Source organism: Bacillus rossius, chromosome 6 (assembly GCF_032445375.1).
Source record: "Bacillus rossius redtenbacheri isolate Brsri chromosome 6, Brsri_v3, whole genome shotgun sequence".
Lineage (NCBI taxonomy): Eukaryota > Metazoa > Arthropoda > Insecta > Phasmatodea > Bacillidae > Bacillus > Bacillus rossius.
Genome location: NC_086334.1, coordinates 30,593,410 through 30,606,523, shown reverse-complemented (window position 1 = coordinate 30,606,523; position 13,114 = coordinate 30,593,410). Strand labels below are relative to the sequence as shown.

General features: G+C 40.4%; 2 protein-coding genes across 2 annotated transcripts in view; both read right to left on the bottom strand.

Moving 5' to 3' along the window:
• The window catches only part of LOC134533416 (protein dead ringer-like), a 151,195-nt gene extending 148,821 nt beyond the window's left edge, over positions 1–2,374 (bottom strand). The window contains exon 1 of the mRNA XM_063370938.1: positions 2,319–2,374. Within this exon, the coding sequence (XP_063227008.1) occupies positions 2,319–2,331 (13 nt within the window). The 5' untranslated portion in view covers positions 2,332–2,374. The remainder of the gene's footprint in view (positions 1–2,318) is intronic.
• A 2,477-nt stretch (positions 2,375–4,851) lies between these two features.
• On the bottom strand, positions 4,852–8,552 carry LOC134533530 (uncharacterized). The gene is made up of 3 exons (XM_063371054.1): positions 8,074–8,552; positions 7,788–7,888; positions 4,852–6,040 (listed from the first exon to the last, which is right to left on the bottom strand). Exons 1-3 carry the CDS (start codon positions 8,306–8,308, stop codon positions 5,447–5,449), a joined length of 930 nt encoding a protein of 309 aa, XP_063227124.1. The 5' UTR covers positions 8,309–8,552; the 3' UTR covers positions 4,852–5,446.
• Between the last annotated feature and the right edge of the window lie 4,562 nt (positions 8,553–13,114).

Sequence of the window (13,114 nt, the reverse complement as noted above, 5' to 3'; positions counted from 1 at the left end):
AAAACACAGCTGGTCTGGAAATCTTTCCGCGATAAATGCACGGCCCTAATTGTGACTTTTGCGCCACTCGGTTCGCATGTTTTTTTTCCCGATTATCGCCGACACCTGGGGCATGAGGGCTGCTCTCACCGCACCGTAAAAAAAAAAAAAAAAAACGGTGGAGTCGATACATTGCGCGGGGCCTATCTTGGATGGGCGCGTTCTCTCAAATGCGTGCGACCTATCGGGCAGAGAGACTCCGGCGGTGGCCGGCAGATAGCAGCCCGCATGCGGCGGCGTCCTGCGGCGAGCCAGCGCGGCACCGTGACGCCTGTCCCTCCTCGCTGCTCCCCCCCCCCCTCCCACACTCCACCCCCCCCCCCCCACCCCACAACACACCGCCCTCCCATCCACGACTACCGAGGCAGCGCGACGCGACAAATCCTCCTTGGTGCTCGCTCTGGCGCGCTCTCATCCACCAAGGGTGCCCATACACCCATGGGCAGAGTGGGCCATGGCCCCCCTCCCCCAGCTTTCAGGAACGGGAAAAAATGTATGGGTTTTTGAGGAATTTTGGCAAATTGTGAGTAATTTTTGAAAATTTTTGTCAATTTTTGAAGGTCTGCCCCCACCCCCCTTACAATCTATCATATAGTCTGCCCCCCCCCCCCCCCCCACAAACTGCCATATGGGCGCCCTTGTCATCTACCGACGTTCACTGAATGGTGTTGTGCGAAAAATTAAGTTCGCCAACAAAAGTTAAAAAAAAAAAAAAAAAAATGGGTGCGTGTTCTTATGCACGCGCGTTAGAAGTTTTTTTATTACTTGGCGTAGTAAAAAATACTATGATTTTGCATGCAAATAATTGTTAGAAATAAAAAAAAGGACTGCAGTGACATTATACATTACGGTTGGTAAAGTATAAATTCAATCAAATTTACAATAATAAAAAAAGGTAACTCAGTATTCAATATTTATAAGAACATGAGTAATAATATTTAATTTAAAACAATAGTCTTAGAAATATTTAATTAAAAATTAAAAACATTAAATATGATAAATGTATATTCAATTTCTTAATTTTAATAATTTATTGAATTATTATGTAATTTATAAGGCAAATAAATTATACACACGGAAACACAAACTCATTACATATACAAATATACTGTAAAATACTGTTGGGAAATATTATAAACACAATTTATGTTACTAATATTCACAATAAATTAAGTTTTTTTCTTAATTATATGGATCAATATTCAATATCACTCACTAAAGTATAATATTTAAAAGCACATTTATAATTTTTATTTATTATGTTTTTTTTTCATTCTGTGAAAATTTCGTTGCATGGTGCGCGCGCATCGCAAAATTCTCACTTGTCATTCTTTCATAACGCGTCTAAAGAAGTATAACTAAAAAAAATAGTTTTTGACACAGTGGTGTAAATAAAATAACTACATATTAAGAAAAACAAATTATCCAACCGACATTCCTTCTGTGGCAAGTAGCGGCTGAACATTAAATCAACCACTGCCACCATAGCGGCATTTTGTGTTCTACTTTGAGATCAATTTAGCCAATTCTAAATGATTGAAGTTTAACCCATTTTACATAATACCGACCAGTTCTTAGTATATTTTTTGTACATCCTGACATAAGGTATTGTCTCACTTAAATATTTAGGCTAATACGTAGGCCTGTAGCTTATCCCACAGTAACCAACAATGATAAATTACTTCAATTCACCAGTGTAGGTTTTTATCTAACCAAAGAAACAAGACCTTACAAATAAAATGTTTAAATGCACTAACTTTGGTAATAAAAAAAATTAATCAAGCTTAGGATTTAGAAGAAGGAAAACAGTAGAAAATGTCGCGCAAGTCTTCTGAATGTCAAATGTATCGAAAATTTATGTACTACAACCTTCAAACTTAAACTTTTTATTTCTTGTGACTGCGATTTTCACTGTTTCCGCTGTTGAGTAACACTACCTCCGGCACAGACAACCCAATTAAGGCCACTGAATGCACCAGTCAGCAACAGCAAGAAAAAAGAGTTGTCAGTTACTAATTCATGTAGATCATATTCCAATAACAACTCTGACTTATTTTTTTTATATGTGCACATGAGTACGACATTGAGTTGGTGACAACTGATCACATAACTGTCAAAATAAGGAAACGTGTGTTTGTTGACATCCAATATTATAAAAAAACTCACATTTTGTCCTAAAAATCAATAAACAATTTGATTACATTCATAATTTTTTGAACAACTTAAAATAATCGGCTACATCATCACTTGTAGGGCATATGGCATGGCGGCAGACTCACCTCGCTTCTGCATGTATCCAAACAGGTCGTCTAGGAACTCTTTCCGTTTCGGATTGTCGTCGATCTCGTACAACTGCAAAGGAAAAAAAAAACGGAAAACAGTTATGAACCTTTTTAAAATACTCGCTCTTGAGAGGAATTGTGTTAGGGAAACAACATGTTTTTTTTAATGTGTAACATCTTGGCTCTCGATATACGGCTTTTGGTAGGAAGTCGCATGTAACGGATATGTGTAACCACAGCGCTGCTATCTGTTGCGGATGACGCGAACTAAAGTTCACATAGCCAAAAGTACACTTTTTAAGTATTAACTATTTAGTGAATTTTAACAAGATTTGCAGTATTTTAATAAAATTCCTTATTGAAAATAAGGTTCAAAGCCGGGGTTTGATATTATTTCAAACCTTTTTCGCTTTTGTCGGTGCCTTTTCATTACATGTATAGTTTCAAATTTCGCTCTGCAAATCGAATGATGCTATAGTCAACGTAGCTTCTGCGGCTACGTATTATAGCGACGGGTGCGAAAATTAAGTGGGACTCGCGTCAATAAATGAAGTTGAAAACATAATTTTTATATATTTATCACGCTCGGCATTATTCTAAAGAAATATTCATTAAATTTCGTGTTGAGTGTCGTATTATAACTGTATTTGTAACATGAGAAACTATGAATTTTCTTGTTACCAAGGTTAGATGTTACACATCACTGGCAAGTACAGACAGAATAGCTCACTCTTTTTTTTAAATCTCCAATCACTTACGCATTCACAACATTTTACATAGTAGGAAGTTATACAGCCATAAAAAAACACTGCGCAATAGACTTATAAAAAATAGAAAACAAAATATGTCTTATATGTGTTGCATAATCATAAGACAATCAAAATGGCAATCGTAGAATATAATAGTTGCTACTGGCCTTATGTATTTCTTATGGGACTATGATATTGTGGTGGATTCTAGTGGCGGCTTGCCGATCGTAAGGATTCGGTCAAGTTCGAGCGTGTTCGCCTCTCTATAACTATAATCAGGAGGTCGGCAGCCATTTTAGATTCCTCCACATTCACCATCTTGGAGTACTCATTTTTTTAAAATATGTAGTTAATTAGCTAGAAATGGGGAGGTGGGGGGGGGGGGGGGGGGATGAAAAAATCAGCTGCGGAACTGCCCCACATTGAAAACAATATTTTTTCCTATATTCGGGAGGCGGGTGAGAATTGTCAGAAAAACTTATAAAGTGGGTATTGCCACGTGTTAATCACGCGATTCCACTTATAAAACTGACCGAAGATAATTTATCAGGAAAGAATCTCAACGTTTCTTAACATAAGTTAAAAAAAAAAAAAAACAATCGTCGAAATTTTAGTTCAAGTTTGACTTTATATTTTGTTTTGGAAGATTTAATTTTTTTTTCAAAATTTTTCCCGGGGAGGGTCTCATAAAAGATAAAAAAAAAAAAAGCGCGGGGCCCCGCAGAATCTATGGCCGCAATTGCATATGTTTTATGTGATTGTTAAAGCATCCGAGTGCAAATCACGGACTGGGAAGAGAGAGAGACCGCCTGGCCTGAATCTTCCCCCGCACGCTTGTCGCAATCGCGCGCGTCGGGGCGCGCGAAGGCGACGGTGGCGCGGTGCGGGCTCGCGCGGCGATAGCGGGCGACACTTCCAACGCCCGCTAAGTGCCGCCGCGATAAGCCAGCCCCCCCCCCCCCCTCCCTATACAACCAGACAGCTGCGAGCGTCGCCGGCCGACTGGATGAGGACACCGCGATCTCCCGACGCGCAGTTTCACTCGCTGAAGTGAATATGCTTTGTGGCGCGGCGGGAGAACCATCCCAAGGCCGAATTTCGATGCATCGTTTCCGTGGAACATTGTTGTGAAACAGTTTCCCCCCCCCCCCCCTAACTAAGTGTATTTGGGAGGAGTCCGGGTTAAGGGGCCCGCCTCGTCAGGGGTGTATGTGTGTTAGTGAGGCGGGATGATAAGCGCGACGCTCGCTGGTGCTTCCAGCGCGGTATAGCCTCTAAGCGCAAGTCTCTGAACTGGCGCGCATTCGTCTCGTCGTCACAGGATAACTGTGAAATTTGAGCGGTGACCGTAACATTATATGGCGGAGAAATGAAGATAAAGGTGTTATGCAAGCCCCTTAAGTGCTTTCAAGAATCTGTACTGATTGTTTTATGCCAAAAAATTACTCTGGAAACACGCGTTTAAGGCATTTTAACGCTTCTAAAAATACAGTTTAAAAACTTAATCCGAAATTAAAAGTACTTTTCGGTCCTCAGCGAACTCTTAAATGCTATTCGTAAATAGGCCCCACTCCGATATCTTGAGCAGTTTTGAAATCGCGTTGTTTTTCCTGAAGCTCTGCACACCGTGTGTGTGCCCAGGTAGGCGGGCCCCTTAAGGAGGGACCTGAGTGCGTCTCAGTCCGAAGCCTATACGCCTTAAGGCGTGTATTCACAGTGCGAGGCTGCTCGCTGCGAATGCCTCGCGCCATCTGCCTCAGGGTGAGGCATACGCTCTTCAGCTAGTTTGTAACCACGAACGCTCACTGCGAGCACGCGAACCACCCGCATTCGTAGTGAAGGCAGTATGCAACATGTCTCTTGGTTCTAGAAATGTGCAAGTTGCTGCCGCTGCTTATATTGTGATGGCGACGATTATTGGAAAAAAACAACGGAAAAAGCGACGTAAGCGTTGGTGGGTCAAAAAGTTGTATCAAACTCGGTTAGAATATGGGAACAGACTCCTAGAAGACGTGAGATTTGAAGAAGACGTGCCAAATTTCTTGCGAATGTCCAAGCAAGATTTTGACCATTTACTTACATTGATAGAGCCTGCCGTGAAAAAACGTGACACGTACATGCGACGTGCTATTACCACCAAGGAAAGATTAGCTCTTACTCTGAGATTCTTAGCTACTGGAGATTCATTTACAAGTTTGCAATACCTCTTTCGTATATCCAAACAACGAATATCTGTGATTGTTCCAGAAGTATGTGATGCACTGATTGAAGCCCTAAGGGACTACATAAAGGTAAGAAAACAATTTAGGTACTTCAAAAGATCAATATATTGTAATGTTTAACAATGTAGCTTGCATATTACAACATTTCATGTTATTATCTTTCGTCAGTCAGGTAGTGTAGTAAAGTGTCTTCTTGTTGAGGAGGCCTTGATTCAATTTCAAGTACAGCATCGGAAGGTGGAGGCGTAGGAGTTGGATGGTAGGTACTTCCAGACGAACGCTGTGTGGGCGTACTGAAAGAACTGTAGTACCCATAAGTATTAAGGACGTTGTGATTGGGGGTAAATTCTCCAATATCTGCTCTGAACAACACATCTGATATTGCCCTCTTCACATGAGGTAAAGTGTTGGAGTCATATTTCCTCAGTTCACTTGCTACATGCATTCCAAAGGTTTCATAGTGGTCAGTAGGAGTAGCCGATGTCTTTTTCAAAATGGAGTATGCATCAAGTAGCATTTCATTTTGTGCGTTGTCAGCATCATTACGACGTTTTCTTTTCCTAGCTTGGGAAATGTTAGAAGTAGGCGCCGTCGCTGTACTCGTAGACGCCGCCGTTGCAGTTACAGACGCCATTGTTGTATTTGTAGACGCCGGTGGTTCATCTTCGACCGTTGCGGGTTCATCGACAATAGATTCATCATTGTATGATTCTTCTCGATTTTCCTCAGGACCCCTTTGCGTATTAGCCTGTAACCAAAAAAAAATGTTGGATAGGGTGCGGCAGAATGAACTCCCCGATTAGCAAAGCTAATAAGGAATAGTCTAATTAAAATAAAGTATAATTTTTTAAACTCAAGAGCACATAATATAATGCTTTTACATGTTTTGGTTTTATTCAAGTCATTATACTATTACATCTATGATTCTGCAATAATTTGCTTCCAAAACGTCTTTCTTCCCTGCTATTGTTAATGGTGAAAGCTGTGTACTGTTCCAAAGGGTCTCTTCTCCATATGGCCAAAACAAACATGGCTGTTGAAGAAATATGGCTTTTTACATAAACAAAACGTCCTCTTTGTCATTACGGCTTCCATGTTGAATTGTTATGCTTTACGTATTAAGTGATTCAACGTGACCTTTGTCCTCTGTTTACAATGCCAAAATGTCTCTTATCCTCATTATATACTTTTACAAAACGTCTCTCGTCCTATTTACTTGTACAAAATGTCCTATGTCCAACCTATTTTTTCCTTTTACACTCACAGTTTTGAGCGTAATACATTGTCACTGTAAATACAAACAGTATTACAACCTATGTCAATGTTGTTCATGATTTAAATGTTACCAGGATCTAAATTATTTTCTAATACGTTTTGTGTGATTATCCACAAGTTTTGCGACATGGACAAGGGACATATTGGAATTGGTCTACTCAAATACTACCCACTAGCAGGTATCCCTGTTCTTTTAAATTGATAATGTATTTTTTTTTTAGGTACCCTCTTCTAATGAAGAATGGTTAGCTGTAGCAAAGGAATTCGAAGAAAGGTGGAACTTCCCTCATGTTATAGGTGCAATGGATGGGAAACATGTCCAGCTTCAAGCACCATGGAACAGTGGAACTGAGTATTACAATTACAAGGGTTTCTTTAGTATTGTGCTCTTTGCATTAGTTGATGCCAACTACAATTTTTTGTATGTTGATGTTGGCTGCCCTGGTAGATTTTCAGATGGAGGCGTTTTCAAACATACCCAATTGTACAAAAACTTAGAAAACAAGGAACTGAACATACCGAAACCAAAAGCAGTGCAAATTCCTTATAGTATTAACGTTCCTTATTTCTTATTAGGTGATCAAGCATTTGAGTTAAATGAATATACTATGACACCATTTAAAGGTACTCCACCAGTTGGTTCTATTGAAAGAATTTTTAACTACCGCCTATCCAGAGGACGTAGGGTCGTAGAGAATGCTTTTGGAGTAGCTAGTTCTGCATTTCGGGTTTTGAGAAAACCAATACTACTACAACCCGAGAAGGCTAAGAAAGTAGTTTTAGTAGTTGTATATTTACACAATTTTTTGCGAAAACGATCTATCACAAATCCTATCTACACACCGCCTGGTTTCTTAGACAGAGAAGAAAATGGTCAACTTATTCCGGGTACATGGAGAAACAACAATGAATACGGTGGCTTGATCCCAATTGGACAGACACCTCGAAGAGCAAATCTAACATCCAAAAAAATCCGAACCCATCTGGCTGAGCACTTTGCCACTAATGGCTCAATTCCATGGCAAAATGACTATTAATGTTTCCCGGGAACATGGAAGACCAACAAGGAATCCGGTGGCTTGAAAAAATATGAACCATCTGTCTGAGGACTTTGCCACTAATGGCTCAATTCTATAGCAAAATAACTACCTATTAATGTGTGTTGTTACATCCTTATTTTGTAAGCTTCAACTACAGAAATGTTTTGTAAATGTACTTACATTCTCCATTGTATCGAATGTGTCATTTGGCGTGTCCTTATCAGAAAGAAAGTCAAACAATGTATATCCAAACCATTGTGACTTGTAAACATCTCCTTGGCCTGTAACATTAAAACCTCAATTACGTTCTTGCCAATTTAACTTCCAAAATACATTGTATTATACAGTACACTAAATGATAACAAAACATCTGATCCTATCATTTGAGTTTTTAACCAATTCAACTCACATAGTAAAATTCCAAAATACATTGTATTATGTAGTAAAATAATGATTATAAACATACCAGATCCTGTAACTTGACTTTTCTTTTCCCTTGACCTTTCACGTCGGTAAGAGCCCAACAGAGACGTCATCTTCTTTTTCAGATCTTTTACAGAAACATTCATTGAAAGCGATATTTCGCGCCACAAGTCTTCTCTCTTGTGTTTGTTATAGTATTCAGGGTGTTTCGAGTCCCACAGTAAACGTTTCGTTTCATAACATTTAACTAATTGTCCGATCATTTCATGATTATCCATGATGACAGTTTCGTTGTGGAGGCTTGTTGAGTTTGCAGTGCAGAATTGTGTCTTGTACGATGCGAGGCAGACAGCGCAGGTATTCACTTGACGCACAGCTCGGGGCGAGGCACCTTTGAGCACTGCTCTTCTACCGACAAGCACACGGCTCGCCTCGAATTGTGCGACGCGAACGCCGCGTAGCGAGCACACCCGGTATTCACAGTCCGAGGCAAAGCCGAGCCTTCGCCACGAGGCATTCGCAGCGAGCAGCCTCGCACTGTGAATACCGGGCTTTATCCATGCAGGAGGGGTAACATGCATCGTGTGCTAGGAGGGGATTTGCCAGCCACGGCAGCGATTGGCGCCATGGCTAACTCCCCTCACTCTTAGCTCTAGACTAAATAAAAGTACTAGATTAGTTGGGCCCACGTAAAACCTGCATAGACACAGGTGGTAGTCTGTGATCTAACACTTCTTAGTTTGAGGGTTTCTTATTGGCCTAGATTCCTTCCCACAAACTGTGAACCAATAGCAAAATCTCCAAATAGGTAAAATGGTTTCGATCATAGCCTACCAAAGAAATAAATCCACGAATTCTTCCGGTCTCTATTAATGAGTACCAAATATTATAATGAGTAATAATGAGCAAATATAAATAGAAGAAAAACTTACATCGTTATACTACAGAATAAATTAGGACAAATTTAAATTGTTTGAACGTTCTCTCTTATTTAACATGCTAAGCTATGCCGAGAATTTTTATTTCCAAATAGCTGCAAAAGTTTCTTTAGACAAATGAAATTTTGCCTCCCGAATATAACTTTGTACCAGCAAATTTTACGAGATATTTTTTAAATATTTGTATTCCCTACCAAGTAATTATTATCTAATAGTTTTGGTCGCATTGCACTGCTATTTTAAATTGTAAACAAAAAATTTTTGGTTACACAGAGCTCGCTTATATTAAAACCATGGTAACACGCTGCACAATACACTGTTACGTTGGTAGAAACAATTGTATTTCATAAACTCGCACTTTTCTACCAACCATAAAATAAAATATTACCTTAAACGTCTTCACTTCAATACCTGAATGCAATCAGGAAGGTAGTTTTTATGTTACCATGTCTTAATTTACATTCTAATTAGGCTCCAAGGTCATCTGACGAGCAAGTTAATTTCTTTTAAAAAGCCAATCGTTCGTTTGAGTTTTAATCATAATGTTAATTTTATAAAAAAAAACTTTAATAAATACAGGATACCATAAAAAATTACATTATTAGTAAACAATACAAATTCTTAATTTACGCATAAAAAACAGAAATGCATTAAGAAATAACACAAGTATATTTCAGAGAAATAAACATAGTCCCTAATAAAAATATGAACAAATCTTACTACTCTCCGACAGTGACATGTTTTATTAAGTTTTTTAGTGCCATTCTAAATTTTACGACGACCGGAATATGCCAATAAATAAATCAAACGGCAACTGTCGTGAAGCAATGAAATTTACTACAGGGGCCTCCTAACTCAAGGAGTGAGCAAAAAAAAAAAAAATAAAGAAATAAGAAACAATCGATACACACATCGATAAACCGCAATCCTGGCGAGATTTGAAGGATTTATGTAGCGCGGTCCTGGAAGACGGGGGAGAGATTGATGAACATTTTATGAAAATAACAATTTTTTTTTTTACTCTCCCCTTACCCCTTTCGGAACGCGAGCCATAATGACCTGCGCGGGCCCGCAGGTAAACTGTTCATTAATGTAACGTGAACTGTTATTAAATCGGTTCGCTCTTATTAATTGCCCGTGGCAACAGCTTACGACGCCAGTCCGTAATGGGTTGTGGTCCGCGAGATAGCCGAAACAAAACACATGCCACGGAGAAAAAGAGACGGAGAGAGAGAGAGTGAGAGAGAGAGAGAGAGAAGGGGGAGGGCGCAGTGCAAATGGTACGATACGTGACCTTGAAAAGCCAGGAGAATAAGGTGGGTTGTTTATTATTTGTTTTCCGTCTCCCTCGCGCGAGCCATCATTCATGTTTTATACGCCCGGCCTTGTACAGGGAGTAGCTATAAGGCACAGGACGAAAGGGTTTCGTGGAAGGGGGGGGGGGGGGGGGGGAAGACTGAAAATTTTTACATACCTCGGTTATCATCATGCCTGCCCCTCCCTTCAACCGCTTTACGAGCAGCACCCGAATAATGACGGTAAACGTAATAAAGGAAGGTGGGGAGGAAGGGACGGCTCAGAAGTGGAGCGAGGCACCTAAAGAGTTTTCGTGATCCAGGGCGGGAGAGAAATGAGGGTTATCGGTTACCGTCCGACCCGAGGTCGGCGAGGCTCTTTAACCCCAATACGCCCTCCACCCCTCCCTCCAAGGCGCACACCTCGCCAGGGCCGGGGTTGATATAAAACCGCAACACACACCCCCGCCCCATCCTTCCCTACGGCCGGAACCCACGCGTTCATCTATCACGCCTTTATCGTGGGCCACGCTGACGGCCCGAGGAATTACAACAAAAAAGAGAGAGAGAAGAGGCGGTGAGTGATGAGCCCGCGGCTCGTCGGGGATCGAGGGAAAACGTGGCGGACGACTCTTGGGCGGCCATCGAGGCGACAACGCAGCCAGCACGGCTCGCTCTGCGTCCGGGAGCCACGGCGGAGCAGCAGCAGCAGCCGGCGTCGCAGTGCATCGCAGCCCATCGAATTTATTACTCACGTAACTGGGATTTAACATCTCGTCGAAATCCAGGACATTTAAGACGAGAAGTAATCACGCTATGTAAATGGCGTATCGAGGAAATGCATTCGGGTGCGAGAGATAAAGAAGGATAAAGTGAGATATGGAGTGAAAGAATCAATGACAAAAGTTTTTTTTTGTAAAAGGGAGGGGGGGGGGGGGGTGGATGGCAATTTTACATAAAAATAACAAATATTTTCTGTTGACAAAAAAAAAGTAGCAGATCAGTGCTAGAAATATTTTTTCATTAATAAGTTCTTTTAATGGTTTAATGGTGATGTTGAGACTTTTGTTTTTAGTTTTTACTACAAATATCTAGTATGATATAGCTATATATTGATATTTCAGTGTTGCCTCTAGAAAATGAACCCGAACCACTTTGGGAGCAGGCCAGTACTCTAGTTACTCAACTTAACTTGGTCCCAAATTAGAGTCAAGTCACATCATTTTTATTCCCGGATAAACCCTGAAAGATAAGTAAATAATGTTTTTTTTTTTTTTAGATGGACAGGGGCAAAACACGCAAATAAACATTTATAGCAATAAATCCGCTTTTTGTGCGAGTATTACCAGCCGCGTTATATCTATAATTGGGGCGTACATTTCTAACTGTTCTTATAGCGCATGAAAGAAAGGTTTGTTTGCCCTAGCAAAAATACTAGTTAGTATAGAACCAAATAGATAAACACGGTTGATTCAAACAAATATATTGTTGTAGGAAATATTTGGCTGACCCGAAAATGGTTTCGTCAACTCAACTATATAATTTGTTAGGTGTACAAAATTAATTAATTTTTGCTACGCATGAATTTTGGTATGGCCAACCAAATCTTTTGCTACATAAAGTAAATATTTGTTTCCCTTGACACGAACAAATTGTTGTTTGTCTCGAACAAACCTTTTTCCTATGTGCGAGAGGAGTGTTTGCTGGGGCTGCACCAGATGACACTGTGAGTCATGTCGCGCGGCGGGACGAAGTCGAAAGGTGACGTGTTTCAAACTTGTTTTGTTCAACAATACAATTTTTTTTTTCCTTCTGCAAGTACGTATATGTATGGAATTGGTTTTATTCTCAAAATCCCCGGTAAACATTGTTTTTTCGCTACCCTGGATTGGCCCCAGTTCCGAATGATTCGTCATAACGAAGTCCTTCGATGCGTTTATCCTCGACACTTTTCGTTTCGCCTTCTCGCGTTTTTGCAGGCCTCGGGGGCGGAGTGGTCATGCCACGTGCCTCCTAACCAACGCGATCAGCGTTCGACTCCTGGCGAGGTCAAACTCCGATTTTATGCAATCGTGAAACGTGGCGGACGTTGCCATTGAAAGGTGTGTTAAAGACTTTCCCCCACTCATTCAATCCCAACTCATCACTCCTCATCGTTTCTAATAACCCCGAGGTTGCCGTTAAGTTAACCGCTTATTCGTTCATTCATCCACTTCCCGGGAGTTGATCTCCCTGTGTTTATCCTCGTAGATTATTTCCTAAAACTTTTTTTGATTGCATTGTTGTGTCTATCTCGTAAAAATTAGTTTCCGAAGATGATTTGTTTAGCAAAATTATTAAATATCTTATAAAACACAAGCTACAGAACTTGCCTCCCAACAAGGCGGTCATGGTTCGACTCCCGCATGGGGCAGAACTGGGCGAGCCCTCCCACGTTCCGCCCAAAGCAGTGACTGCTCGTAGTCTCGGTCAGATGGCACTAGATAATTCGTTCCCGGCCCTTATTTCTGATCCAGGGTTTTCGGGACTGTGCACTGACAATCCCGGGTCCCGGGATAATACCGGTATTTGGGATGGCAAATAAAAACATACAAAAAGTACTGAAAATAAGTTTTTTAATTTTAATTTTGCTAACAAAGTAATTATATGTCCTTACACAATAGTCATTTATGATTAATCTTACATGAATTCTCACTATCACGAGAGTTTTTTCCACAAAAATCAACGATCTAGCCTTAAATAAAAGTAAACAATATTATATGAAATTAATTAACTAAACAAATAAGAAATTTCAAAGAAAAAGAGAAACAGAAGTATAATCTGAAAAAACGGGAGAGAAAAATGTTTGCAA